This window comes from Vidua chalybeata, chromosome 24 (genome assembly GCF_026979565.1).
Source record: "Vidua chalybeata isolate OUT-0048 chromosome 24, bVidCha1 merged haplotype, whole genome shotgun sequence".
NCBI classification, from domain to species: Eukaryota; Metazoa; Chordata; class Aves; order Passeriformes; family Viduidae; genus Vidua; species Vidua chalybeata.
This window is the reverse complement of record NC_071553.1, coordinates 4,504,116-4,528,637: the sequence shown is the minus strand read 5'-3', so window position 1 is coordinate 4,528,637 and position 24,522 is coordinate 4,504,116. Positions and strand designations below refer to the sequence as shown.

At 48.5% G+C, this 24,522-nt stretch overlaps 1 protein-coding gene across 1 annotated transcript; it reads left to right on the top strand.

Moving 5' to 3' along the window:
* Positions 1-2,341: 2,341 nt before the first annotated feature.
* On the top strand, positions 2,342-6,910 carry LOC128799414 (acidic mammalian chitinase-like). The gene is made up of 11 exons (XM_053963807.1): positions 2,342-2,615; positions 3,074-3,103; positions 3,585-3,786; positions 4,221-4,277; positions 4,382-4,547; positions 4,658-4,782; positions 4,941-5,064; positions 5,184-5,369; positions 5,604-5,723; positions 5,813-5,954; positions 6,613-6,910. Exons 1-11 carry the CDS (start codon positions 2,591-2,593, stop codon positions 6,834-6,836), a joined length of 1,401 nt encoding a protein of 466 aa, XP_053819782.1. The 5' UTR covers positions 2,342-2,590; the 3' UTR covers positions 6,837-6,910.
* The last annotated feature ends 17,612 nt before the right edge of the window (positions 6,911-24,522 follow it).

Sequence of the window (24,522 nt, the reverse complement as noted above, 5' to 3'; positions counted from 1 at the left end):
GATGAAACCTGGCAGGGAGCAGCGTCACCAGATCTGACACCGGGACAAGGGGCCGGGGCGCCGCGGCTGCAGGGCTCACTGCTGTGGGGCTGTGCCGCGGCCTGGCGCTGCAAGGGCACATAAAGGATGGGATTAGATTGCCTGGATTGTTCCAGTGTTGTTCCAGCAGCAGCTCTGTGTCCCCGCTGCCCGCTGCGCGGGGACCCACGGCCGCGGCGTGTGACCTTGTGCTGTCCCTGAGCCCTTCCCAGGGGCTGGCACTGCCAAGGCCGGGCTTTGGGCTCTGCCAGGCTCGGCTCTCCTTGGTGGGAGCGGCCCAAGGCAGGGCTGAGCGGGGCTCTGGCTCCAGCTCCGGCAGGGCTGGGGCTGCGGGGTCTGGGCTCACTCGCTGCGGGCAGCGCGGGACAGAGGGACCCTGGAGCTCTGAGCTGAGCTGGGCTCTCCCCAGGGAAGCAGACACGAGGAGTCCCATCAGCAAAGAAAAGCCAGATCGGTTTTTCCTGAGTCATTCTCCACCTGAGAAAGAAAAATTCTTCTGCAAGAAGCGTTGTTTTTGTCATCCTCTCTCCCTGATCTCCTGACACCCATGGTCACAGGAACAAGTGGGAGGACAGCGCAGGGGAAGCTGACTCTGACTCACTCTCTTTCCATCAACCCTTGTGCCACACCTCTGTTCTGGAAGTGCCAGTGTCGATGATCCCAACAGCCATGGAATCGGTGGGATGCGAGATTTAGAGGGAAGATGCAGCAGGAAAAGCCCAGAGTGGTAAAATCTCTCTGCAACCCAACACTGGAATCGTTGGAAGGTCCCTGTCTGCTCTTTTTAATTGGAATTCTTTCAGCAAGGACCAATTTTTGTGCCCTTTGTTACCTCCCAGCACGCCCAGGGAACCCACAGCAAACCACCTTCGTTAGAGCAGGAAAAGAGCAGGAAAAGTCCTGAAGGAAAAGTCCTGAAGGAAAACTCCAGGATTTGTTACCCCCACATTAAGACAAATCAGCGTCCTTGAGCCTGCCCCAAATGCTCTCATTTTCACACCCAAACACCTTCCCTGGACAACGGAGCTGAAATTGCTCCAGAGGTCACTGAGGGTGGGATTTTCCAGATCTATCCCAGTTCAATTTGTACCTTGGGACTTTATCAACCAAGAAAAACATTGGAAAAATACTCCTTGAGGATTCTGCCCTGTTATCAGCCGTATCCCACCCCGTGCCTGCACCAAATCCCAAAGGCTCAGGCTGGCACGTTTTAATCTGCAGGTCAGGCAGCTTCTGATACCAGGCTGCTTTCCAGGCTTCCAGTCATCCAAGGCTGGGTGACCTCCTGGAAAATCACCTTCATGTCACCCCTCAAGGAATTAAACCTCCCAGTGCAGGGACACAGCCGTGTCCCCACTCCTGAGTGGGGGAAAGGGAATAAACCCCCGGTCTCCTCACACAGGGGGAGAGCTTGGCGTCTCCATCTGGACAGAACATGAAAATAAAATGTGGAAAGGATATTTTGAGGTGTTCAGCTGATGGGGCTTCACTTAGGGGAAAATGGGATTGCTCAGCAACACGGGGGTGTCTCAGTCTGGAAAGAGCTGAGCAGGGGCAGGAGGGGACAGATGTGAGAGGAAAATGAACTGGCCTCACCTTCCAGGGTGCCCCTTGTGGAGTTGAACCGCCAAGAAATAAAGAAATGTAACTATTGGACACGAAATGAGTACACAGGAGCTTGGGGAGTTCAAAAGAGAAGAAGAGCCAGTTTTATTCAAACATTTGGTATTTAAAGAATTTCAAAGGTGACCGTGGGTTGGAGGATGGAATTACCACCTCTCCAACCACACTGATCCAAAGATCAATCAACCATTTCTCTCCACCCACTGAGAAATATGTAAACAATTCTGTTTATACGTGAAATTGTGTGGGAACTCTGACTCTCAAATATGTAAACATTATCAGAAGGCTAAAGAAGTTTTATGAGAACTTTAACACTTTCAAAAGTACTATAAAAGAAAACTGAACACTTTTAAAAATCAGGGCAACAAAGAAACTTCCTCTGCTTCCCTGGGGAGGGCCCAGCTCAGCTCAGAGCTCCAGGGTCCCTCTGTCCCGCGCTGCCCGCAGCGAGTGAGCCCAGACCCCGCAGCCCCAGCCCTGCCGGAGCTGGAGCCAGAGCCCCGCTCAGCCCTGCCTTGGGCCGCTCCCACCAAGGAGAGCCGAGCCTGGCAGAGCCCAAAGCCCGGCCTTGGCAGTGCCAGCCCCTGGGAAGGGCTCAGGGACAGCACAAGGTCACACGCCGCGGCCGTGGGTCCCCGCGCAGCGGGCAGCGGGGACACGGAGCTGCTGCTGGAACAACACTGGAACAATCCAGGCAATCTAATCCCATCCTTTATGTGCCCTTGCAGCGCCAGGCCGCGGCACAGCCCCACAGCAGTGAGCCCTGCAGCCGCGGCGCCCCGGCCCCTTGTCCCGGTGTCAGATCTGGTGACGCTGCTCCCTGCCAGGTTTCATCATGTTTGCCCGTCCCTGCTGATGCCAGGCTGGCAGCAGCGAGGAGCAGGGTATAAAAGTGGGAGGGAGGCTGAGCACATCAGTGTGCTCCGAGATGGCCTCGCTCACTCTGCTCACCGGTGAGTGCTGCTGCCCTGGAGCTCTGTGCCCTCCTGAGCAGGGCTGCAGGCTCTGGCACTGCCGCTCTGCTGCCTGGCCAGGGGCTGCAGGGATGGAAACGCTGCTCTCTCTTTTCTGCCCGAGGTTTCACAATTTCCTCTGGGGAGGGAAATTCCTCTTCTCTGGGGCTGCTGCCATTGGGGATCTGTTGTGCTTTGAACATGGGCAGAGTCGATTGCAGGCTGCAACTGAAATGTGCTTTCAAACTTAAACCTAAAAGCCAAATGATTCCTTTGGCATCTGCTCGGGCTCTTCTCTGTGCTTCTGCCTGAAATCGTTTCGTCAGATTTCACTGGAAATGCTTGGAGAAATTTTAGAAAAGCTCTTGTGCCTCAGCTTGGGAGCAGAGCCTTGCTGCAGAGCTTTGCATTCCTGAGGGCAAGCAGTGACCCTTTGTTGTTTCCTTGTGCCCTGCCAGGCCTGGCCGTGCTGCTGAACGCCCACCTCGGTAGGTGCTGCGTTGCTCTCATTTTTAAAAGTGTTAAGTTTTCTTTTATAGTTTTTTTTGAAAGTTTTAAACTTCTCATAAAACTTCTTTAGCCTTCTGATAATGTTTACATATTTGAAAGTCAGAGTTCCCACACAATTTCATGTAGAAATAGAACAGTTTCCGTATTTCTCTGTGGGTGGAGAGAAATGATTGATTGATCTTTGGATCAGTGTGGTTGGAGAGGTGGTAATTCCATCCTCCAACCCACGGTCACCTTTGAAATTCTTTAAATACCAAATGTTTGAATGAACCTGGCTCTTTTTTTCTTTTGAATTTCCCAAGTTTCTGTGTGCCCATTTCGTGTCCAGTGCAGCTTCCCCAGGGCCGGGCTGTGCCCAACGCTGGGCTGTGCCAGGCCGGGCTGTGCCAGAGCCGGTCTGTGCCAGGCCAGGCTGTGCCAGGGCACTGCAGCCCCTCCACGGCCGCTGTCTCCCCGCAGGCTCTGCCTATGTGCTGACCTGTTACTTCACCAACTGGGCCCAGTACCGGCCTGGCCTGGGCAAGTTCAGCCCTGAGAACATCGACCCCAACCTGTGCAACCACCTGATCTACGCCTTCGCCGGCATGAACAACAACGAGATCAGCACGTACGAGTGGAACGACGAGACCCTCTACAGGTCCTTCAATGGCCTCAAGAGCCAGTGAGTGCCGGGAGCCTCAGCGGGGCTCTGCTCCCTCCTGTGCCCCTCTCTGCTCCCTCCTGTGCCCCTCTCTGCTCCCTCCTGTGCCCCTCTCTGCTCCCTCCTGTGCCCCTCTCTGCTCCCTCCTGTGCCCACCTCTGCTCCCTCCTGTGCCCCTCTCTCTCTGCTCCCTCCTGTGCCCCTCTCTGCTCCCTCCTGTGCCCCTCTCTGCTCCCTCCTGTGCCCCTCTCTCTCTGCTCCCTCCTGTGCCCTTCTCTCTCTGCTCCCTCCTGTTCCCTTCTCTGCTCCCTCCCCGTCCTTCTCTCTGCTTCACTCTCAGCTCGGTGACAGCGGCTCCAGGCGAGGGGTGCTGGGTGAAGAGGGCCAGAGGCATGAGCAGGGCACAGCCCCGCTCAGGGCTGCAATAACTCTGGGTCCTGCCTCTCCCCTTGCAGGAACAAAGATCTGAAGACCCTGCTGGCCATTGGAGGATGGAATTTCGGCACGCAGAAGTGAGTTCAAACCACGTCCTGCCCTAAAGAGCAACGTGGGAGGAGAAGGGGAGGAGGAAGGGGCTCCATGGAAAGCCCACCTCAGTCCTGCTCTGCTTGCCCAGGTTCTCCACCATGGTCTCCACACCCCAGAACCGCCAGACCTTCATCAAGTCCGTGGTCAAATTCCTGCGGCAGTACGGATTCGATGGGCTGGACCTGGACTGGGAATACCCCGGCTCCAGGGGCAGCCCTGCCCAGGACAAGGCTCTCTTCACCGTCCTGGTTAAGGTGGGCTCGGCTCCAGGCTCTGCTGGCCACAGCTCTGGCCTCGGAGCCCTGGGCGGCCGCAAAGCCTCAGCCCCGAGCCCCCGGGTGATTGCTGTCCTCGGATCCCTCAGGAGCTGCTGGCAGCCTTCGAGCAGGAGGCCAGAGAGACCAACCAGCCCCGGCTCATGGTCACCGCCGCCGTGGCTGCCGGACTTTCCACCATCCAGGCCGGCTACGAGATCGCCGAGCTGGGCAAGTGAGTGGCCAGCCTGGGCTCCCTGGTGGGGTTTGCGGGGTTTCCTGGAAGTGCTGGAGTGAAAGAGCCCCTGAGGGAGCCCGGTGGGCCGGGGCTGTGGGTGCTGGGCAGCCTCAGCTGGGGTGCCTCAGGTGAGGACACAGCCCCGCTCCCCGCAGGTACCTGGATTACTTCCACGTCATGACCTACGACTTCCACGGCTCCTGGGAGCGGAACACGGGCGAGAACAGCCCCCTGTTCGCCGGCCCTGCTGACAGCGGCGACTACAAATACTTCAACGTGGTGAGTGTTTCTGTGGGACCCTCGCAGCTCCCGGGTCCTCGGTGGCTCCCCCGAGGAGATTTCGAGGAATCCATCCTACAAATCCCAGCAAAGACTTGAGCGGGACTGGTTTCTTGCAGGAATACGCCATGAATTATTGGAAGAGCAATGGTGCCCCAGCTGAGAAGCTCCTGGTGGGATTCCCAACCTATGGAAAGAGCTTCACCCTGCAGAACCCATCCGACACCTCCGTTGGAGCTCCGGCATCCGGCCCTGGCCCCGCCGGGCCTTACACCAGGGAGGCCGGAACTCTGGCTTACTACGAGGTATGGATGTTCCCATCACATTCCTTGCTCAAATCATTTGAAGGGATTTATCAGGAAGCTCCCGTGGAGTTTTCTGCATGCCTCAGGCACAGAGCTGTCCGTGGAATCGCTAGGAAGGAGTTGTGTGCCCAGGGCACGGGGAAGCAGCACAAAACCAGAGGATAAAGCCAAGGCGACGGCAGAGCCTGGGCTTTTCCCTTTTTGTGGATGACATTCCTGCTTCCTTCTCCTTAGATCTGCTCTCTCCTGGGTTCTGGAGCCACCCAGGCTTGGGATGCCCCCCAGGATGTCCCCTACGCCTACAAGGGCAGCGAATGGGTCGGCTACGACAACGTCAAGAGCTTCGGCCTCAAGGTCTGGGGGCAGCGGGGCCGTGCTGGGACGAGGCCGGAGCCTCCTGTGGGATCAGTTCCTGGGGCTCACCGGGATTTTCCTGCCCACAGGTGGACTGGCTGAAGAAGAACGGCTTTGGAGGGGCCATGGTGTGGGCCCTGGACATGGATGACTTCAGTGGGGATTTCTGCCACGAGGGCAAATACCCCCTGATCTCCAGCCTGAAGAAGGGCCTGGGGCTGCAGGGCGGCGGTGAGTGGCTCCAGGAGAGCAGGAGCAGCTCCTTGATGGAGACTCCCAAAATTCCTATGGAGGTGTGGGAGGGATGAAACATTTTCAACCCTTTCAACATTTTCAACCCTTTTCCCACCTGAATTCCAGACTCTGCTCCCCCCGCTGAGCCCCTGCCTCCCCTCACCGCGGCTCCCACCAGCAGCAGCAGCAGGAGCAGCTCCTTGCTGGAGACTCCCAAGCTTTCTATGAAGGATGAGGAGGAATCAAACACTCCCAGCCCTTTCCTGCCTGAATTCCCTCCCATTTGAGGCTCCCACCACCACCAGCAGCAGGAGCAGCTCCTTCATGGAGACTCCCAAGCTTTCTATGAAGGGTGGGGAGGAATCAAACACTCCCAGCCCTTTCCTGCCCGAATTCCCTCCTCCCATTTGAGAATCCCATTTGAGAATCCCATTTGAGAATCCCATTTGAGAATGAAACATTATCAGAGGGCTAAAGACGTTTTACGAGAATTTTAACACTTTCAAAAGAACTATAAAAGAAAACTTAACCCCAGCACCAGCAGCAGGAGCAGCTCCTTGATGGAGACTCCCAAGCTCCCCGCGGAGGCGCGGGAGGGACGAAACACCAGGAACGTGAAAATAAACCTTTTCCTGCTTGAATTCTTGAATTCCAGGCTGCGCTCCCCCCGCTGAGCCCCAGCCTCCCATCACTGAGGCTCCCACCACCACCGCCAGCGGCGGCTCCGGATTCTGCGCCGGGAAACCCAACGGGATTTACGCAGACCCCAGCAACAAGAGGAACTTCTACAGCTGCCTGAACGGCGATACCTTCGTGCAGAGCTGCCAGCTGGGGCTGGTCTTCGACCCCGGCTGCTCCTGCTGCAACTGGCCCCAGTGATCCCAACGCTTTTCCATCCCTCGGGTTGAATTGCGTGCAATCATGGTGATTCAATAAAGCTTTTTGAAAGCATTCCTCTCTGTTTTAACTCTATTTTTTTTTTTTTTCTGGATGTTTTCGTGCTCTCGGCTCTATGGGAATCCTGCAGTGCGTGGCTATTAAAATTCCCGACGGCAGGTGTCAATGTTGCCTGCTCTTCTTCCCGGCTGTGGAGGGATTTTCCAGGAGTCTTCCGGCAACATTTGGAGAAGAAAAGTGGTTGCAGACCAGAAAGCTGAGCCGTTGTTCCTCTTTGTGCAGTCACAAATCGAGATCTGAGGCGAGGAGGAATTTTTGGAGCAGTTTTTTACAGAAACGGAGCACTTTGGTAGGTAAAAAAAAAAAACCAAAAACACCCAGGATAAAAGCAGTTTGTTTCTCCAGGGTTTTAAAACCTGTGGGAGAAGTGGAATCGTGGAACCCCAGAGTGGGTTGGGTCAGAAGGGACCTTAAAGCTCAGGGAATATCTCATGGATCATTGGAGCTTCGTTTCACTGGATTTTCCTGGTTGTGGTTTTTTGTGGCTGTTGTTTTTTTTTTTTGTTTGTTTGTTGGTTTTTTTTGTTTTTTTTTAATGGGCCTTATGTTGCGTGAAAATTTTATTTTTTTTTTTTTCATATAGGCTGATCTCTCAAAAATTGGATTTATTAAAGCGTGTAATCTCCCCAAATCCATTTAGCATTGGTAAAGCATCTCCCAGCCTGAACTAATATCAGCTTATTATTCGGGGGGATATTATTATATTATATATATATAATAAAGTGTTATATTATATTATTATAATATGTTATATTATTATTTCGGGGGAATACCAGCAGCGGGCAGATCCCAGCAGGATTCCCCGTGGAGCTCCCAGCCTGGAACAGGAGCTGTTTTCCACCCTGACCATTCCCATTTTCCACCCCAAACTGGGAGCTGGGACAAACTGGGAGAGCCTGGGGTTCATCCATCCCCGGCAGAGGGGGTGGGGACAATTCCCTCAATTTCATCCCGGTTTTTTTGGGGGGTTTAAACCTCACCAGAAGCACCTCCCGTGTCCCTGTGGTGGCGAATCGTGAGTGCATTCCCTGGAATTATTTATTATTATTATTATTATTATTTCTTTTTGTGAGATAGAATTAGGAGAAAAGGAAAGCAGGCTTAAAACTTTAAAAAGGGTATAAAGAAAAAAATTTGTTAACAGTAAGGAAAAGAAAGAGGAATAAGAATTAGAACTAAAAGAAAGAGGAATAAGGATTAGAGCAAAATAAGAATTAGAACACAAATGTATTAACACTAACTAAAAGAAAGAGGAATAAGAATTAGAACAAAAAATAAGAATTAGAGCAAAATAAGAATTAGAACAGAAGGTTATTAACACTAACTAATAGAAAGAGGAATAAGAATTACAACAAAAAGAAAGAGGAATAAGAATTAGAACAAAGAATAGTAAGAATTAAGAACAAAATAAGAATTAGAACGAAAATTTATTCATACTAATTAAAAGAATTAGAACTAAAAGGAAGAGTAATAAGAATTAGAACAAAGAATAATAAGAATTAAGAGCAAAATAAGAATTAGAATAAAAATTTACTCACACTAACTAAAAGAAAGAGCAATAAGAATTAGAACAAACACTTCTCTTCCCCCACAACCTTTTTTTTTTACTGACAATGTAAAGAGACAAAACCTAACATTATTATACATTTTTATACTTAAATATATACATTTTATACTTAAATATATACATTTTTATACTTATAGATATACATTTTAATACTTAAATATATAAATTTTTATACTTAAATATATACTTTAATACTTATATATATACATTTTTATACTTATATATATACATTTTTATACTTAAATATATATGTTTTATACTTATATATATACTTATATATATATATTTTATACTTATATATATATATTATACTTCTGGTGATACACTTATCTATATTTTATACTTCTAATGATACACTTATATATATTTTATATTTCTAATGATACACTTATATATATTTTATATTTCTAATTATACACTTATATTTATTTTAATTTCTAATCATACACTTATCTATATTTTATATTTCTAGTTATACACTTATCTATATGTTATACTTCTAGAAAAGTCTTTTTTCGGGTCATTTAGGGGGAGGAGTCACCCTGGACCCTTCCTAGGATGCTCTGCCCCCCTCCAGCCCCATCCCAGTTTATCTAATCCCGGTTTAAACCCCTCTCGTGGGGCAGCATCTGCCCGTCCCCTCTGATCCCTGTTCCCCAGCTCCTGACCCGGAGCCATCTGCGCAGGGAAGCTGGATCAGCTTCCCAAGAAACATTTACAGCCACATCGAGAAAAGTGTTGCTGAGAGATCCCACATTTCCAACGAAAAAAAAAACCCAAAAAAAAACCCCAACCAAACAAACAAAGAACGCAGGAAAAGAAATTAAAGGGGTTTAAAAAACGGGCGTGGATCGTCACATCCCTCCCTCCAGGGCGTGAACTCCTCTCGTTCCCATCCACAAATTCCTGCTCGTTCAAAAGGAAGGATTTTTAATAATTTAAGGACATTTTGGGGCCCGGCTTGAGCAACCAAATAGCCTCTAAATAAAACATTCCCTGCCGGAGCAGGTGCCCTTCAACCTCCCTGGGTTTAAAAGAGCTCTGGGGTCAGGCTGAGCCCCCAGTTCAGCTTTCCTGAGCGGGGCTCAACGTGACCTGAATTTGGGCAGGGACGTTCCCTCTGTGCCCGCGCCGTGTCCCAAACTCCGCCTTGTTTGGGAATAACAAAAATTTCCCTTCCCAATCCTGCTGTTTGGGGTTTATCTCCCAGCCCTTTTATCCCCCTCAAGGTTTTTTTGGGATATCCCAAAAGCAGTGCTTGGGTCAGCAGAGCGGGGAGAGCCTAAAATCCTGAATGAAAATTAAGGAATGGAGCCAGAAATTGGGAATATTTCAAGGGGGGGTTATGGCTTTTGAGGGTGTGAGGAGTTTATGGGGCCACGAAATTCCAATCCTGGGTTCAGGGCTGGGCCCCTCGAGGGAATGGAGCTGGAGAAGGGTCTGGAAAGGATCCAGAGGCTCTCTGGAAGAGCTTTTCCTTCCTGTGCCAGGACCTTTGGGTCTCTTCCAACCCATCCCAACCCAGGCTGGCATTGCTGGGGTTACCTGGAGCAGACACAGAAAAAATAAAAAAAAACAATCCCGGAATATTTCAGCCAGGAGAGAAAACCCTGGCAGGCTGAGAAGGAATAAAAGTGAAATAAAAGGAGGAATAAAAGTGCAATTCAGATTCAGGGAAAAAAAACCACAACAAAAAACAAACAAACAAAAAAACCACAACAACAACAAAAAGAAACCACAAAAAAACCGCCCCCCCCAAAAAAACCCAAAAAAACCAAAACAAAAACAAAAACAAAAAAAAAAAACCCAAACAAACAAACAAACAAAAAAAAAACCAACCAAAAAAAAAAAAAACCAAAACCAAAAAACCTGGAATATTGAAAGGGATTTCCCTTCTCTTTCCCCATCCTTTATTTCTCCCACAGGGAAGCAAACACACCCTGCTCTGATGCTTTACTGGGACATGGAACAGGACCTGTTTTCCTGCTGAAAATTCCCAATTTTATGCCAGGAAAATCGGGATTAGATCTCTCCCACTCATTCCCCACTTCATGGATGGATTCATCCCCCTCTTCCAGAAATCCCTGATGTTCCTCTCTCCTCTTCTCTTTCCCAATCCTTTATTTCTCCCACACCCTGGTTCTGTCCATTACTGGGACATGGAACAGGATCTGTTTTCCTGCTGACAATTCCCTATTTTTTCCCAGATATCCCCTATTTTTTCCCAGATATCCCCTATTTTTTCCCAGATTCCTGGTCTGGATCTCTCCCACTCCTTCCCCTCTCCCAAGATGGATTCATCCCCCTCTTCCAGGAATCCCTGATGTTCCTCTCTCCACTTCTCTTTCCCAATCCTTTATTTCTCCCACACCCTGGTTCTGTCCATTACTGGGACACAGAACAGGATCTGTTTTCCTGCTGACAATTCCCTATTTTTTCCCAGATATCCCCTGTTTTCTGCCAGATATCCCCTATTTTTTCCCAGATTCCCGGTCTGGATCTCTCCCACTCCTTCCTCACTTCCAGGAATCCCTGACGTTTCTCTCTCCTCTTCTCTTTCCCAATCCTTTATTTCTCCCACACCCCAGTTCTGTCCATAACTGGGAGACGGAACAGGATCTGTTTTCCTGCTGACAATTCCCTATTTTTTCCCAGATATCCCCTATTTTCTGCCAGATATCCCCTATTTTTTTTCCCAGATATCCCCTATTTTCTGCCAGATATCCCCTATTTTTTTTCCCAGATATCCCCTATTTTTTTCCCAGATATCCCCTATTTTTTCCCAGATATCCCCTATTTTTCCCCAGATTCCCTGGTCTGGATCTCTCCCACTCCTTCCCCTCTCCCAGGCTGGATTCATCCCCCTCTTCCTGCCTGTTCCCCTCACCGGGACCCCCTCAAGCCCTAAAACCCGGGCCATCCTCCAGCAGCACCCCGACATTCCCGGGGCTCTCCCGGGGCACAATCCCGCCGGGATCTCCATCTTTGGAAGCGTGGCTGTGCTCCAGAGCCCTCCTTGGCAGCTTTTCCTCCCACGTCACTTGTTTTGGAGCTTCCCGCTGCTCCCGCTGACGTCCGTGGGGCCACGTCAGCCGCCGGCAAGGGAAGCGCGGCCCTTTTTTGGGAGCAAAGGCTGTGGGATTTGGGATTTGGGATTTGGATTTGGGAACAGCTGGGCTCTGTCAGCAATTCAGGGATAAACACTTCAGTTTGGTTTTTTTTTTTTCCCCCCTCCGCTCAGCACAATATTTTCCTTTCTCTTTCGGAAGCGTCGTTTCGCTGCTGAGGGTGGAATTCTTCGCCAGAATTCTTTTTAAATTTGGTTTTTTTCCTCCCCACTCCGGCCTCTCCAAAGCCCCTTTGGAAAGGGAAAAGATCCTTTGGCTCTCGCACAGAATTTGGGAGTTTCTGAGGCAGAATTTTTGGGGGGGTCAGAAGGTTTGTGGAGGACTAAAGGAGAATTGGGCACTTCAAATGCCTGGGAAAGGGAGATTAAAAAAAAAGAAGGATTAAAAAAAAGAGGGGTTAAAAAAGTGGGATAAAAAGGGAGATAAAAAATAAAGGGGGATAAAGAAGGGAGGTAAAAAATAAAGGGGGATAAAAAAGGGGATAAAAAATAAAGGGGGATAAAAAGGGAGGTAAAAAATAAAGGGGGATAAAAAAGGGGATAAAAAATAAAGGGGGCTAAAAAGTAAATGGGGAATAAAAAATAAAGGGGGATAAAAAGTAAATGGGGAATAAAAAAATAAATGGAGCTTAAAAGGGTATAGGAAAAGGGGGGATTAAAAAAAAGAGGGGTAAAAAAAGGGGGAATAAAAAAGAGTGGGGCAAAAAAAGGGGCTAAAAAATAAAGGGGGGGTAAAAATAAAGGGGGATTCAAAAGAGGTAAAAAATAAAAGGGGATAAAAAGGGGTAAAAATAAAGGGGGATAAAAAGGGGTAAAAATTAAAGGGGGATACAAAATGAGGGATAAAAAAAGGGGCATAGAATAAAAAAGGGGGACAAAAATGGGGGATAAAATCAGAGCACGCTGGCAGTGGGGTGTTATCCCAAAAGTATAAATTTTACACAATTGCACAAATATTTGGCAATGTGAACACTGAACAAGAAGCCTCTGAGCCAGGCTGAAGTCAAATCCCCACCTGACTCCTCCTCAGCTCCTGGGAAAACCCCAAATCCACGGCAAGGCCCCTTTTCCCTGGCACACAGCCCTGACCTGGCTGCAAAATCCCTCCTCTGGTGTGGGTGGAGGGGAGATAAGGCAGGCCCTGCTCTTCAAAATGAACAAATCAGCAGAAAAGAAAGAAATCGGTGGGGGGGAAAAAAAAAATCAGATTACAGAGGCAGGAGGAGGAGTTGGCTGAGCTGGGGACAGCCCCAGCTGAAGGACAGGGACAGAAAATCCCTTTATCCCAAGCTGGAGAGATCCAAAAGTGAGGATCACAGCTTTGATCTTCTCGGGGAGCTGGGAACCTGCCGGGCAGGGCACGGAGCAGGAGGGGCCAGCGGGAGCTTCTCAGCCTGGGCCAGATGTGGTCAGAGCCTTTCTTACCCCGCCTTCCTTTGCATGGCCCGAGTGTCCCCAGGTGTAATTAAATGCCGAATTTTAGCAGCCCACGGAGTAATTGGGGGCAATTTTTAGCATCCCCAGGGGCATTTTGAGAGGCCCTGCTGATGATTTTCTCAGGTCAGGTGTGGCTCAGGTGACACCTTTGAAGTGGATCTTGTTGTGCTGCTGCTGCTGTTGGGACAGGGCTGGAGCAGAGCAAATCCAATTTTCCAATTTTTCCCTTCCTTCTTGTTTGGGGAAAAAAAAAAAAAAAAAAAAAAAGGAATTCTGTCTCTTGTTTCAGCTCTGAAGCAAATTAAACCTGAGGGGTGGGTGGGAAAGATCCTGAGTGGGAAAATCCAGGCTCGGGGATGGACTCGGAGCTGCCACCCCACAGGGGACAATCTGAGGCTCGTTTTCCCCCTCGCCCTTCCCCGGCAGAGGTGGAGGGTCGGGTTTTTTGGGGTGGTGCAGCTGGGCAGGAACCACTCGGATTCACCTTCCAGAGCTGTGGGAAAAACCCCACAACTCCCAACGGCTCCTCCCAAAAGCTGCTCCGCAGGGAATTCCCAGAGCTGGACGAGCACTGGAGCCAGGGGCAGGCTGAGCATCACCCTCCAGAACGCTCCTGTCTCTCCTGAAGACCCCCGAGGAGGAAGCCGATGTGGTTTTATCCCCAAAACCCCACAGGAAAGTTCTGGCACTCCAGAAAAGCCGGGAGGCTGGAGCAGGAACGCGGCCTCGGAGCTGGAGCCAGGAGGGAGCTGGGAAGTTAAAGTTGTTACAGGAGGAGTCATTCACTCCAAAAAAAAATCACCTTTGCAGCCCAAAGTGGGGGTCAGAGCCTCAGGGACCCCTGCCAGCAGCAGCACGTCAGCTCCCTGTTCGGATTTCAGCCTTCACAGAGCTTTGGCAGAGGCTCTGGGGGGGTTTTTGTTCCACCCCAGGATGCGCGGCCGGGCTGAATTCCCGGCTGCCGATGCCGTCGCTCCCGTTTTCCTTGGCAAACCAAGGCTGCTCCAGCTCCGCGGCTGCTGGGACCCAGCGAGCCTCCACCTCCGGAGGCGCTTGGGAGGTTCGCTTCCCACCCTGGAAACACCTGGGGGGAGCGGGGAAGCTGGAAAAAGTGAATTTCCAAGGAGGGCAAGGAGCTGGGAATGTGGGGCTGCACAGAGGCTGAGCTTGGCAAGGTCAAACATTGCCCAAGAGGGGAACAGAGGGGGAAAAAAAACCCAAAAAAAACATGGGAAAACACATCCAGGGCGTGTTTCCCTCTGATCCCTGCTCAGGGGTCGTTCCCAGTTGGGATCAGGGATATTGGGGGTGGGAAATCCCCCAGGAAAGGCTCCTTGAGCTGAGCCACGTAAATCCCTCCTGGGGAGCTGCTCCGTCGCTGAAAATAATTGAATAAAGAAATTCAGGGAAGAGCGGTGGACAGGGAAAGGCAGCATTCAATGTGTTGCATCCAAAAAAAAAAAAAAAAAATGAAGTGGAGGAAAAAAAAGGAGCTGGTGGATCCGCCTGGGGAGATCCTGTGGGGGGAATGAGGTCTGGAACCCTTCAGCCTTGTGGGAAAGCAAAAAAAAAATCCCCCCAAAAAAAATCCCATATGGACGCCGTGGATCCCACAAAACCCCACAGGCCCGTGCAGCAGCTCAGGTTTGTGGTGCCTCAATAAAAATCCCTTTAATCTGTGACTGTGTCCTGTTTTTCTCTGAAACAGGGGGAATAAAGTGCTTTTCCCAACCTTTACAAAATCACATTCAAGCCCAGCAGGGTCAGGAAATTCCCAGCTGCTCCAGCTCTGGTGCTCTTGGCCTTGTTTTTGTGTCAGGGATTGGGGTTGCCATGGAGCTGCAGCACACATTCCCCTCTCTTCGTCCTCCCCGAGCAAAAAAAGGGGCAAAAAAATGCAGATTTTGGGCAAAGTGCTGCCCTGGCAGCTCCTCCCTGCCTGGCTGAGCTGCACTTTGGCAGCCCAGTTATGTTTTCAGCACCTTTAAAAAAAAAAAAAAAAAAAAAATTCCTGTCTTGTGGTTTCAGCCAAAGAGCTTTGGGGTTTTTTTCTTTGTGTGTTTTCTTTTTTTTTTTTTTTTTTTTTTTTTTTTTTTAAATTATTATTTTTTGACTTCTCGTTTCTAAGAAAAGAAAAATCCCTTTTTTGCAGCTGCAGGGAAGGGGGAAATCCTTCAATCCACCCCTCCAGCCTGCCTTAGAAGGAAAGGTGTGAGACAGACCCGAGGAGGGAGGTTTGGCCTCAAAAATTCAGGGACATGGGAGGAATTTTGGTCCCTTTATCCCATCACTGCTGTATCCTGATTGTTTTTTTTTTTTTTTTTAATTTTGGGAGATGGGAGGAATTTTGATCCCTTATCCCACCGCTGCTATGTCCTGATTGTTTTTTTGGAAAAATTCAGGGAGATGGGAGGAATTTTAGTCCTTTTCCCACCACTGCTATGTCCTGATTGTTTTTTTGGAAAAATGCAGGGAGTTGGGAGGAATTTTGATCCCTTTATCCCACCACTGCTGTATCCTGACTGGTTTTTTTTTTAATTTTGGGTGATGGGAGGAATTTTGATCCCTTTTCCCACCACTGCTGCGTCCTGATTGTTTTTTTTTTTTTAATTCAGGGACATGGGAGGAATTTTGATCTATTTTCCCACCACAGCTATGCCCTGATTGCTTTTTTTTTTAATTTTGGGAGATGGGAGGAATTTTTTTGGCTCGGAACAGGAGGCGGCATCTCCCAGACTTGCATTCCTCCATCCTTCACCCCCCGAATTTTCCACGGATTCCTGCCCGTGGGTGTCCCCGTGGCGGCGACAGGGACTTGCTGTCACCCCCAGCTGTCCCCAGGTGTGGCTGTTGTGACTGGAGTCTGTGTTTACCCTGGGAGTTTCCAGAGAGGGGGGAAAGAGCAAGGCCAGGCTGGGCACACCCCGATAAGGAGGAATTCCCGAGGGACAATTTGCCCGTGCTGTTCACCCTGGCCTGGGGGAGATTTTATCGCCAGGATTTGGGGTGGGGCAGCAGCAGGAGCACCTTGGGAGGGAGGAAATGCTGATGTCTGACTCCACTTCAGGAGGCTGGTGGGGATCCAGAGCATCCCTGAGGCTGGAACCCCCCCTGCTGCCTCTGCTCCCTGTCCACGGAAAAGAGTTTTCAATCTTTCAGGATGAATTCTGTGAAAAAATGCACATTTTATGATTGATTTTTCGCAAATGTTCCAGTGAATATTGTGTGTGTAACGTTGGAAAGTTGTGCTGTATTAATTCTCTCCAGTAGCGTGTTAAATGTATTTTTAGGTTATAACACAATGTTAAAATAGGAACTGTGCTGTGTAAGATGCTTTTAACCAGCTCAAGAAAGAGATGGGATAATCAAGGAATTCTTCTCACAAAGAAAACAATTACAGAAACCCCTAAATTTTCCAGAGGAGAGGAATTTATGGCTTTCCTTATTGTGAAAAACGCACATTTTATGATTGATTTTCGCAAATGTTCCAGTGAATATTGTGTGTGTAATGTTGGAAAGTTGCACTGTATTAATTCTCTCAAGCAGCGTGTTAAATGTATTTTTAGGTTATAACACAATGTTAAAATAGAAACTATTCTATGTAAATTGTTTTTTAACCAGCTCAAGAAAGAGATGGGATAATCAAGGAATTCTTTGCACAGAGATGGCAGGGATGGGACCCATAAAGAGTTACGGCCTCCTTATCAGAAAAGACAAACATTTTCCACCTTCTCTCCGTCTTTATGGAACCACCAGGTTTAAGAAGTTGACAAAAACCAGAAAAACTCTTAATTTGCAAGGAATTTATGCATCGTGTATGGGATGTATGAATATGCAACAGGCTCCTGCTTTTCAGGTGATTCCTTTGTTCACAAGGCATCCGGACATCCGGAATTCTTTGCTTTTTATTGTCTTGTAATTGTCCTAACTCTCAATTTTTATTACTCTAATCGTATTACTATTTTTATAACCCTTTTATTATTATTAAACTTTAAAAACTTTTAAAAACCAAGTGACTGGCGTTTTTCACCAATTACAAGCTCTGAGTGTTTGATACAAGCGGTAATTAGTTCTAAAGTAGAATTTTAGGGTTCTGGGTAAGGGGTTCAAAGGGGGCAAGACGGAGGAAAATTGGGCGTGCCTTTTTCTTCTTCTTCTTCTTCTTCTTCTTCTTCTTCTTCTTCTTCTTCTTTTTCTTTTTCTTCTTCTTCTTCTTCTTCTTCTTCTTCTTCTTCTTCTTCTTCTTCTTCTTCTTCTTCTTCTTCTTCTTCTTCTTCTCTTTCTTCTTCTCCTTCTCTTTCTCCTCCTTCTCCTTCTCCTTCTCCTTCTCCTTCTCCTTCTCCTTCTCCTTCTCCTCTCCTTCTCCTTCTCCTTCTCCTTCTCCTTCTCCTTCTCCTCCTCCTCCTCCTTCACGCCCTCCATGTCTCACTGTGCTCTTGGCATTTTCCTCTTGGTTTGGGCTGGGGACGCTCTGTTCAACATGGCAGATGGATATTGGCACATTGTTGTAAATACAGCACGCGTCGTTTCTAGGATATAATGTTTGTAACGTCCCACTGAGGGGCAGAGCCCCGCACGCCGCCCCGCAGGACAGACCTGCTGCAGGTCACAGAGAAAATATTGCAGATAAGAAAGAATAAACAACCGTGAAAACCAGCACAGACAAATTACAACTCCTCCTCTGGCAGCGGGGCTGAAAGACAGAGACTTTACAATCTCAGGAGCATTTAAATATCACAGATCCCGACAAAGGCTGAATGATTTCTTTATTATAACTCTGCTATAATACACTATTTAAAGGAGATACTAAAACAACAAATCTACTTCTCTAACTACCAAATCTAACTCCTCACCACTCGTGGCCCTCTCTGAGAGTGCGGCCACAGGTGGGTTGGATTGGGTTGGGTTGGGTTGGGTTGGATTGGGTTGGGTTGGATTGGATTGGATTGGATTGGTTGGATTGGACTGGATTGGATTGGATTGGGTTGGGTTGGACTGGATTGGATGGGATGGGATTGGATTGGGTTGGGTTGGATTGGGTTGGATTGGGTTGGGTTGGATTGGGTTGGATTGGGTTGGATGGGATGGGATTGGGTTGGGTTGGATTGGGTTGGGTTGGATTGGGTTGGATTGGTTGGGTTGGATTGGGTTGGGTTGGATTGGATTGGATTGGATTGGATTGGTTGGATTGGACTGGATTGGATTGGATTGGGTTGGGTTGGACTGGATTGGATGGGATGGGATTGGATTGGGTTGGGTTGGATTGGGTTGGATTGGGTTGGGTTGGATTGGGTTGGATTGGGTTGGATGGGATGGGATTGGGTTGGGTTGGATTGGACTGGGTTGGGTTGGGTTGGGTTGGATTGGATTGGGTTGGATTGGATTGGGTTGGATTGGATTGGATTGGTTGGGTTGGATTGGATTGGATTGGATTGGTTGGGTTGGATTGGATTGGTTGGGTTGGGTTGGACTGGACTGGATGGGATGGGATTGGGTTGGGTTGGATTGGACTGGGTTGGGTTGGGTTGGATTGGGTTGGATTGGATTGGATTGGATTGGATTGGATTGGATTGGATTGGGTTGGGTTGGATTGGATTGGGTTGGATTGGATTGGGTTGGATTGGATTGGGTTGGGTTGGGTTGGATTGGATTGGGTTGGATTGGATTGGCCACCAGCCCCAAACAATCCCCACCAGACTCCAACCACGCAACCACCCCAGGTAAACAATTCCCCAAACACATTCCACTGCACAAAAACCAAAGAGCAGAAATAGAAATTGTTTTCTTTTTCTTTCTTTTGCTCTGCTCTATGAAAAAAAATCCCGAGAGAAACAAGAATGTTCCTGCGACACGCCTCTCACCTTGGTCCCAGGTGGTTTTATCTCCTAAACCAACACAGCTGCCAGCTCTCCCTGGAGCTCTGCTCCGTGTCCCTCTGTCCCCCTCGGTGACAGGGACAGGGCTGGCTGGTGGCGGTGGCAGGGCGCAGGGAGGATGTGGAAAAAGAACAGGAAACCATCTCTGAGCTCATCCCCACAGCTCCGGGAGGAGCCCCGCGCTGAGGTTTCCTCTCCGAAAATGCCGAGCTCTCACCAGGTCCTTGGTGAGAAACGCCGATCGCTTGGGGTTTTTTTTTTTTTTTTTTTTTTTTAAAGTTTATTGGTAATAAAATAGTTATTAAAAAAAAAAAAAGTAATAAAATTAGAGTAATAAAAATTTGGAAAATGAGGGTTAGGGCACTACGAGATGATAAAAAGCAAAGAATTACAGAGCTCCGGATGTTTTTTGGGCACTTCAGCAGGAAGGTGAGACCGAGGAGAAACCCCCCGAGCACCTTCTGGGGTGGGAGAGGTTTTAGAGCAGATTCTGTGGGGTTTTAGAGCAGATTCTGTGGGGTTTTAGAGCCATTTCTGGGAGGTTTTAGAGCCATTTCTGAGGGGTTTTAGAGCCATTTCTGTGAGGTTTTAGAGCCATTTCTGAGGGGTTTTAGAGCAGATTCTGTGGGGTTTTACAGCCATTTCTGTGAGGTTTTAGAGCCATTTCTGAGGGGTTTTAGAGCCATTTCTGTGAGGTTTTAGAGCAGATTCTGTGGGGTTTTAGAGCCATTTCTGTGGGGTTTTAGAGCCATTTCTGTGGGGTTTTAGAGCCATTTCTGTGAGGTTTTAGAGCAGATTCTGGGGGGTTTTAGAGCCATTTCTGTGGGGTTTTAGAGCAGATTCTGAGGGGTTTTAGAGCCATTTCTGTGGGGTTTTAGAGCCATTTCTCTGTGGTTTTACACCCATTTCTGTGAGCCACAGAGAAGTTTGAGAAGAGGATCCCTGTTTAGCCCTGGAAGGATTTTCTGCCAAGGTCGTTGACATAGAAGAAAGAAAGAATAAGAGAATAAGAATAAATAAAGAATAAGAGAAAATGAGGAAGGAAGAGAAAATAAGAAAAAATAAGAGAAAATAAGAAAAAAAAAGAGAAAATAAGAAATAAAAAAAAAGGAGTAAATAAGAGAAAATAAGAGAAAAAAAGAATAAGAGAAACCTGCAACTGCCTATTCCAATAAGCACTTTATTCATCTTTCCTGACCAATGAGAAAAGTGCAAATTTATGAGTTTTGTAAGACTGTATAAAAAGCATGCATGCTATTCTATTTTATTCTGTGAAAAAACGGGTTTGAAGCCTTCTGAAAATGGAGTGTGTTGCTTTGTATTGCCTCCCTCTCAACTACGGCACCCTGAGAGCTCAGCAGAGGCAGAAAACGAAATCCAGAGGCCTGGGGAGGGTGGAGAAAAGCAATGTTTGCTTCCCAAAATACTCCAGAGCAGATGGGACACTGGCAGAGGGTTGGGCAGAACGGGGATGGAGGAAGGGAAGTGGAGCAGAGGGGAGGGACCAAAAAATCCAAATTTTAGGAGTCCAGAACCTCCTGTGTGGAAATCCAGCCCTTCAACCACACAAATCCAGCCAGCGTGGGGGAAGATTTTAAATCTCCTTTAGAGGGTGAGGGGAGCTGCCTGGACATGCCCCAGATGTGTCCTGGCCATCCCCAAGGGGATTTCCAGGCAGCAAACAAAGGCTGGGGCTGACAAAATCCCCCGGAATTTGGGGTGCAGAGCTGGTGAGGGGGGGACTGTGGGATGAACTCCAGGAATTCCCTTTGGTGTCACACGCTCGCTTCCCTCACCGCACAAGCCCATTTTGCAAAGCCGAAGTCTAGGCTGGGCTTTTTTTTTTTAAGCCCTGCCTTTGTTGTTTACCTTCCCTGCCAGGCCCGTTCCTGCAAAGCAAAAAAAAAAATCACAAAAAAAAAAAAAAAAAATCCCATATGGACGCCCAGCTCACAGCTGGGATTAAACATCTTAAACCCGCCTTACCCCTGGGGGTTTTTTTTGCCCCTTAAATTCCCACTGATTGTGCTTGGCTGGTGTCACCAACCCGGTGGCTGCTGCCACTGCCAGCACAGGCTGGCCCTCCTCCGGCACAGCCACATCGTGAGATTTAAGCCAGGCCAATAAATCCATTATTTTGATCGTTCTGGACCCTTCCCAGCGATTTTTTGTCCCCCTAAACGTAAAGAAAAGCGATTTTTTTTCTCCCCTAAACTTAAAGAAAAGCGATTTCTCCCCCTAAACTTAAAGAAAAGCGATTTCCCCCCCCAAACTTAAAGAAAAGCGATTTCCCCCCCTAAACTTAAAGAAAAGCGATTTTTTTTTTCTCCCCCTAAACTTAAAGAAAAGCCATTCCCCCCCCTAAACTTAAAGAAAAGTGATTTTTTTCTCCCCTAAACTTAAAGAAAAGTGATTTTTTTCTCCCCTAAGCTTAAAGAAAAGCGATTTTTCCCCCCTAAATTTAAAGAAAAGCAATTTCCCCCCCCAAACTTAAAGAAAAGCGAGATTTTCTCCCCCTAAACTTAAAGAAAAGCAATTCCCCCTCCTAAACTTAAAGAAAAGCGATTTCCCCCCCAAACTTAAAGAAAAGTGATTTTTCCCCCCTAAACTTAAAGAAAAGCGATTTCCCCCCCAAACTTAAAGAAAAGTGATTTTTTTCCCCCCTTAAACTTAGAGAAAAGCGATTTCCCCCCCCACCCCAAACTTAAAGAAATGCGATTTTCCCCCCCTAAATTTCAAGAAAAGCGATTCCCACCCCCCAAAACTTAAAAAGAAGCGATTTTTTTCTCCCCCTAAACTTAAATAAAAGCGATTTCCCCCCCCCCAAATTTACAGAAAAGCGATTCCCACCCCCCAAAACTTAAAAAGAAGCGATTTTTTTCTCCCCCTAAACTTAAAGAAGTCCCCCCCTGTGCGGGCAGCTGGCTCTGCTGGGATTCCGGGACAGCCTGGAATTGGGGTTTTGTGCCTCACGCCCTAAAAGCTGCGGACTTAAGGGTGTCGTCACCCTAAAAAAAAAAAAAAAAAAAAAACAAAAAAAAAAAAAAAAAAAAAAAAAGTGTGGCGTGGGAACTGCTGCCTCAGGTGAACATAAAACACCCCAAGCTGCTGACTTGCAAAGCCTCAGTTCCCCGTGAGCAGCTCGGGTTTTAACCCTTGGTTGAATGCCAAATGTTCTCCCTTTTTTTTTTTTTTTTTTTAATTATTTATTTTTAACTTTTTTTTTTTTTTTTTTTTTTTTTATTATAAGATTTCCGGCTCGACTGGTTTGGAGCCTCATTTGGATAAGCAGGAGGGTTTGGGAGCCTATCTGAGCTCCTGGTTCCTGTCAGACCAGTTCCAGCCCCAGCCTGGCCAATCCCTGAGCAGAAATTTGTTGAGTTTGGCTTGTTGGGGGTTTTGCTTTATTTTTAATTTTTAAATTGAAATCGCAATGCTCTCAGCTAAATGCAGGGTAGAAAACGAACCCAGCCAGAACAGCCTCAAACTCAGCTCTCTTTTTAAATTTGATTTTCTGGTGGTTTCTTTGCTCTGGTTTGCTCCGGAGTGTTTTAAAGGCTGCATTAAGCCTCAAGCTGTGCCTTAAAAACCCCAGGGCCAGAAATTAGGGACACATAACCCGCTTAGAGAGCCTTGAGCCCCACAGGAAATCTCCTCTTGGAAGGGCTTAACGGGGCCAAGCTGATTTGGGAGCGCCGCGGATGAACACGGAGGTGATCAGGGATAAATGGGAATTTGGGGAATGGTGCCACCACTTCCCCCATCCTGGGGGGACCAGGGGAACCTGCCGGGTGGGGTTGGCTCATCCTCATCAGCCTAATGAGCCCAGTTAGCCCCTAATGGCCAATTAATAGCCCGGGTTATTAGGGCTCTTCTGGGCAAGGCTGCAGCAGAGCTCCTGCTCCCATGCAGTGACTCAGGGCTGGAGGATTCCATCCCAATATTCCCAATATTCCTTGGGCTGAGGGAAACCAGCGCTGCTGCCAGCTGGGATGGCCAAGCTCAGCTCAGTGAAAAAAAAAATAATAATAATAATAAAAAAAAACTGGTGGGGTTATTTTTCCATTTGGTTTTCCCGGCTGTTTTTGCACGGCTGTTTTCCCACCGGGGTGGTTTTGCTGGATTCCCGTTTTTTCCCCGCTGATCCACGAGCGTGGCTGCCCGGCAGCACAGGTGTGTTCAGAGCTCTGGATGTTTATCCAGCCTCTTCCAGGGGCCTCTGGAATATCCAACCCCTTCCCCCTGCAGCTCTCCCAGGCCTCTTTCATGTGTGGTGCTGACTTCAAAAAAACAAAAACAAAAACCAAAAAAAACAAAAAAAAAAAAAAAAGGAGGAAAAAAAAAACTCCTTAGACTTTAATCCTTGGGTTTATTTCAAAGCTTACAAAGGCAAATCTGGTTTGTGGCAAGAGATTTGCCTGATTTCTTCTGCTCTGGGGATGAATGGGGTGGCAGATGGGGAGGGGAGGATTTGGGGACCCCTCGGCTGCGTCCCCTCGCGAGCCTGACCCTCCCCTGGGCCTGCTGAGCTCTGGAGCTGCCCAGGGCACGGCGTGGGCTCAGCTCCGAGTTCCCTCTCCCACAGCTCCCAGAGCCTTTTTCCAGTTCCTGTCTCGCTCCCAATTCCTGTTCCAGGCTCTGCACAGCCCTTGGTGGGAAATCCCTTGTGCGGAGCGGGAATGAAACCAGCTGCAGGCTGCGAGCAAAAGGCCTCCAAAAATCCCATAACAGCCCAGAATCCTGGGAAATATTGGGGATTTGAGACCTGGAGAAGGAGGTGCTGGAAAAACCTCAGTGCCATCCCCATTTCTGGAGGTACCAGTGGGTGATGCTGCCCCTTGCTCAGCGAGTCCAGGACGATTTTCCAGTGGGACAGGAAAGGGTCAGCGAGTCCAGGACGATTTTCCAGTGGGACAGGACCCTGAGGGGCTCAGGAGGAGCCCCAGAGAGGTGGGATTCCTCATCCCAGCTTCTTTTCTGTTGAAAAGAATATCTAAACTAAACTTCTGAATAGCTTATGGAGAGTTTAACAAAATAAAACCAAACTCTCCTGTCGTATATAGCAGTAAATCAAGACCAAGAAAACACAGATTAAAGTAAAAGATTCAGACTGAATGTAAGGAAACCTTTTCCATCTCGAAACCAACCACACAGCGTAACAAGTTTCCCCCCTCAAAAAAATGATACAACCTCCAACCTTTAAAAATCCACAAAACCCAAGCGGATAAAACCCTGAACAACCCTGATCTCACAACTCACCCTACCTTAAACAACAAACTCCACCACAAACCCCCCCCCACCGTGCCCGTCACCACCCCCCTCTGCTGATCTGGAGATGCCAAAGGAGCATCTGGCATCTGGTGTGGAGGTGAGGCCCCCGCCAGGGGAGGAGAGGGCGTTTTCCTGCGGCTCAGAGCGGAGCTGTGCCTTTAGGTCCTCCCCCGGTGCTGGAGGAGGCTGCCAGGCCGTGGTTTGGAAGGATCCCGGTTTCTCTGCCGGGGAATATTCGCCCAGGATCCCGTCCTGCCTCGATAGGAACTCTCTCACGGCTGATCAAAGCCGAGAGAGCTCGGCCTCCCACTGCTCTTTAGCTCGGGGCCA

What these genes read in the sequence shown, in the direction of transcription:
- LOC128799414 (XM_053963807.1), top strand. Translation starts at nt 2,591, where the DNA reads ATGGCCTCGCTCACTCTGCTCACCG. An exon ending in TGGAATTTCGGCACGCAGAA is followed by an intron (nt 4,278 to 4,381) that starts GTGAGTTCAAAC and finishes CTGCTTGCCCAG; the next exon opens with GTTCTCCACCATGGTCTCCA. An exon ending in TCAAGAGCTTCGGCCTCAAG is followed by an intron (nt 5,724 to 5,812) that starts GTCTGGGGGCAG and finishes TCCTGCCCACAG; the next exon opens with GTGGACTGGCTGAAGAAGAA.